This window comes from Juglans microcarpa x Juglans regia, chromosome 5S, assembly GCF_004785595.1.
Source record: "Juglans microcarpa x Juglans regia isolate MS1-56 chromosome 5S, Jm3101_v1.0, whole genome shotgun sequence".
In the NCBI taxonomy this organism is placed as follows: domain Eukaryota; kingdom Viridiplantae; phylum Streptophyta; class Magnoliopsida; order Fagales; family Juglandaceae; genus Juglans; species Juglans microcarpa x Juglans regia.
Genome location: NC_054603.1, coordinates 19,032,878 through 19,037,366, shown reverse-complemented (window position 1 = coordinate 19,037,366; position 4,489 = coordinate 19,032,878). Strand labels below are relative to the sequence as shown.

The window sequence follows — 4,489 nt, the reverse complement described above, 5'->3', positions numbered from 1 at the left end:
ATGCATCCTCCTAATTCCAGTACTCAATATTCCATTTTATTAATATATATGGCAACCATGATTCGTTTGACTTTATAATATCGTTTGCTCGATTGACGGAATAAAACATATCTAAGACGTGTTGATCAAGGCGTGTTGATCCAACGTCGGAAATCGAATTGCATTTGACTATACAAGTATAACTAAGACGTGTTGATGAAGCCCAGACCGATCCTCGAGTGAGATAATTAATTAATTTCTCTTTATCTATGGAAATCATTATCACATGAAAAGTTAAAAACGTGTTTGACTTAATTCTATGACAGTAGTACGAAGCAATATTCGCAACTATTAACAGGGTTGAGGTCTCTGCAAGTCGAACTATTGAGCTAGCTAGAGATGGTGAAGACTAATTCGGATGGTGAACAGATGCCTGCGAGAAGAAGGGTTTGGAGTCCTGCAGAAGACCAGAAGTTGAAAGCTTATATTAAGCGATATGGCATTTGGAATTGGTGTCGGATGCCAGAAGCTGCCGGTAGGAATTGTCATTCGTGCATGCGGTATGGTACTGTTTATATATACTTTGATTCACCTAATTTTTCTTGCTTTTATTTCTACGTTTTTTTTAGGTTTGGCACGATCTGGGAAAAGTTGCAGGCTCCGTTGGATGAATTACCTCAGGCCTGACATTAAGCGAGGAAACTTCAGCCAGGAAGAAGACGAAACTATACTCAAATGGCATGAACTGCTGGGAAACCGGTGAGTACTTACTACAAATTCTATACAGAAAATTTACCGGCGATCGGAAAACAAATGTTCTTTAAATGCACATACGTTGCTATTCCATAAAGCAAAATTCATATTTACGTGAAAAATGTCGTTTTCAATCAATTTATTTGATGGGATATTGATTCAGATGAATGGATATTTGGAACAAGTGGACTTGCATGCTACAAGAAAAAACCTATTATTTCTCTTTCGTTTTTCATGCATGGTCAGTACTTCAAAGTTAAAATGCATGCATGCTAGCTCGTTCATATGCACGTTTTAGCAGACGGATGTTTAGTACGTACTGTTATAAGTTGCATCATAACGTAGTACTCGATCGTATCAGTCTGCAAGGTTTTTTTAGTATCACTTCGAAGTTGACAATAATTAACTCATTACATTTTTAGATCTTAAAAATACCCACGAGTTTTCTTAACAAATATGAATAATCGATCATTAATGCATCGCTCTTATTTGGGTAGGAGTGAACACCAGGATACAAATCTCAACAAAATCAAATGGAACATTAGCTGTGTACAAACCTCGAACCATACGCAACAAATTAGAATCAGACTCAAATCTCTATGGCAGGAATCTTTGACTTTAGGCACAAAAGCAATCCATCCCAAATAGCTCTAATTTTACAAATGATAATCCTTTTATGAGATGGCCTAAGGATGCCATGATTTGAGGTCTACTATTTAGAAAATCCAGGGTTGTATATTAGCTACAACTTCGCTTCTATTTTCGTATATATGATTTCAGTCTTCAGATAGCGTTAAAAGCAAGATTTTATAAGCATGCCATGATGACGGGCAAAGGCGACTGAGCTCTCTCTCTCTCTCTCTCTCTCTCTCTCTCTCTCCATGGTAGATGAAAGGCAAAAGCTTTCAAACTTCTGTTAAACCCAGATGTTGAAGATACTTTAGAATCATTTTAGAGCATCCAATAGTGAATAAAGTAACACTCGGATGATCTTCTAAGTTACAGTACTCGAGTGTAATGTCCTAATTGTCGTTAATTTATTTCAGATGGTCTGCAATTGCTGCAAAGCTTCCTGGAAGAACTGACAACGAAATAAAAAATTACTGGCACGCGCACTTGAAAATGCCCAGTAAGATCAACACTTCGTCGTCAACGACTTTATCAGAAATGGTGAAATCATCCAAGGTTGAAGTTAACAAGAATGATTCTTCTGGGATTCAAGATCTCCTACTTTGCGATGCCCCAATTTTGCCAAACATGGATGTCACTAAAGGTATACCGATGTCAATACAAATGCCCATTAATGATATCTCTTCTTCACGCACTGATCCAGCCGTTGAAATTGTCCAACATATAGAGGAGAATTTCAGTGCATCTGAAACATCTGATCAAAATGTCTTAAGTATACGGGAGCACCCATTTTCGTTTCAGGACATGCGCATATTGGAAACAGTCCCTGAATTTATGGTTCCAACTACTGCGATGTGGCTCCAAGAGCCCGTGTATCCATATGTTTACCCTGATACTGGCTACGATTTATGGATCGATTGATCAATGCAAGCAGAAATGCATGGGATGTGCATGATTGGACTTATCTTTCAAGAGTACAGGTTTTGAGCTAGAGGAACTCGTGTGATCTATTGTCTTCAAATACATTCGATGCATTTTAGTTTGTAAATAAGCAATATGCATTTGGATCATTACTAGTGTTTAAATCTTAAGTAGCGTCGCTCAAGTACAAAACAACTTTTTAACAAACAACGAATGGGGAAAAAGCATGCATAGACATGCTCGAGATGTGCAAATTATTTATAGCCATTGAAACCATCGCCATTGCGGCCTGTTTCTAATTTATAGCCATTGGGCGCCCTTGTTTCATGGGGTATGACTGAGCCTTGGACATTGGCATATTGACAGTCCCACATGGTGTAAATTCTTATTTATTGAGGCCTCCTCGACAAGGTTTCTCGCATCGACAAAATTAAGGAGATTAATTCCCTCCATGCACACAGGGTTCGTCCTTGACTGAGGCCTCCCGGCCGGTAAGGGCACTTGAGCATGCTGAGGGTAAACCCTTGGCTGAGGCCTCCTTGACAATTAGGATCCTCGCGAGCTAGCATTCACTATAAGAGATTTGACTTTTAGGGATGAAATTTGTTAGAAACAAATTAAATTTCGTCTCTAAAAGTCATTTTTGGAGACGAAATTCTAAAAATGCCTAAACTATTAAATTTTTTCGAACGGATAAATATCCTTTCGAACAAGATAATTTGTGACGAACAAAATCGTCTCAAAAAAGAAAAACCGTTCAAACGGAACAAAATAAATTTGAACATGGAATTAATATATGTTCGAATAGTATATAATCTCTTCGAATAATAATAATGGCGGGAAATTAATTTAGTTTTCAGGAAGAAAATTAATAACCGTTCGAACTTAAATTTATTTGTTTATCATCATTAATTTGTGCATATATTTTTTCCATTAAAGTAATAAATATTTTTCCATTAATTTGTTATCATTTTCAAAATATAAAAATGTGTCTATATTATATATTATGATTTGCGGTGAGTTAAAATATTTATAAATTCATTAATTAATTTTATGTAATTAATTTCAAAATTTTATAGTGATTTCTTTTATGTTAAATTTATATAAACATAAATTTAAAGATAGTATCATTTTTTATATTATCATGAACGGCAAGTAAAATGAAAAAGATAAATAAGATAGCAAACACGAAAATAAAAAACCATACATTAATTACATTCCAAATATATAATGTTCAATACAACATAGAAAAGTAAAATAATAAGTAAAATGATCTATTTGCTAAGTAGATCAACATCCTCTTGTAACATTTTAATACGTCCTTCTAGATCCCTAAGCTTCTCCATGATGGACTCAACGAATTCCATAAATAGAGCTCGTACCTGATCCAAAGTAGCCCTAGAAGGTTGACTCTCAACAGCTGCGGTACTACTAGTAGCTGAATCTGTTGGTGTGGCACTAGGTTGTTCTGGTGCAGTCTTCTGCAAGTGCCCATTGTTCTTGCTGAATGTGATCTTGTTAAGGGGCCCATCTGTGGCGACCTTCGCTCAATCACAGACACTGTAACCCCCGATCGGAGTAGAATGTTAGATATCAACAGTGCAAATGGTATACTACCTCCACTGGAATAGCGTAACTCCAATTGAATGTAGAGGAAGAAATACAATGCCAGATCAATAGGGTTCCCCCGTGCTATTCGCAACAAAAATCTGGCTCGATCAATCTCGAAATCAATCTTATGTTTTTTCGGATCGATGTTATAGCCAACAATCAAATTAAGCATTCTGAAAAATGCTATACAATCGGCATGTCAGATCACCTTGCTCCAATCATTTTGAGGAGCCAAAGGGTCCCACACTAGCTCATGGGCCTGATCTTCTGTGAGACCATCATCAGGTAGATCCTCATCCTCACTACCATCCAAACTAGCATTCAGCGCTAGCATTGAGGATGTGGCCAGTGTGTGGAAATCAGTTGGTGCAGCCGCTAGTCCCGGTGTAGTCACTGTAGGATATGTGCCGCCCACGCACGGGATATCAAGGAACTCAACAATAATGCGGGGAGAGAAAGTAATACTCACTCCCCAGATCGCTAAGGTGTAGAACAAAGCATCAGCGTTATCCTCTCCCATGGTACGGTAAAACTCACCGACCATCTCTGGATATGCAGTCTCCCGCCACTAACAAATCGGTGTCCATCCCTGCTC

At 37.6% G+C, this 4,489-nt stretch overlaps 1 protein-coding gene across 1 annotated transcript; it reads left to right on the top strand.

The window, feature by feature from the left end:
• Window positions 1–378: 378 nt before the first annotated feature.
• LOC121267167 (transcription factor MYB23-like) lies at window positions 379–2,283 on the top strand. The gene is made up of 3 exons (XM_041171029.1): window positions 379–514; window positions 609–738; window positions 1,779–2,283. Exons 1-3 carry the CDS (start codon window positions 379–381, stop codon window positions 2,281–2,283), a joined length of 771 nt encoding a protein of 256 aa, XP_041026963.1.
• The last annotated feature ends 2,206 nt before the right edge of the window (window positions 2,284–4,489 follow it).

Excerpts from the sequence above, each read along its gene's own strand:
- LOC121267167 (XM_041171029.1), top strand. The coding sequence starts at position 379 with ATGGTGAAGACTAATTCGGATGGTGAACAGATGCCTGCGAGAAGAAGG. Across the intron at positions 515-608 it reads TCGGATGCCAGAAGCTGCCG|GTTTGGCACGATCTGGGAAA; the intron begins GTAGGAATTGTC and ends CGTTTTTTTTAG. Across the intron at positions 739-1,778 it reads CATGAACTGCTGGGAAACCG|ATGGTCTGCAATTGCTGCAA; the intron begins GTGAGTACTTAC and ends AATTTATTTCAG.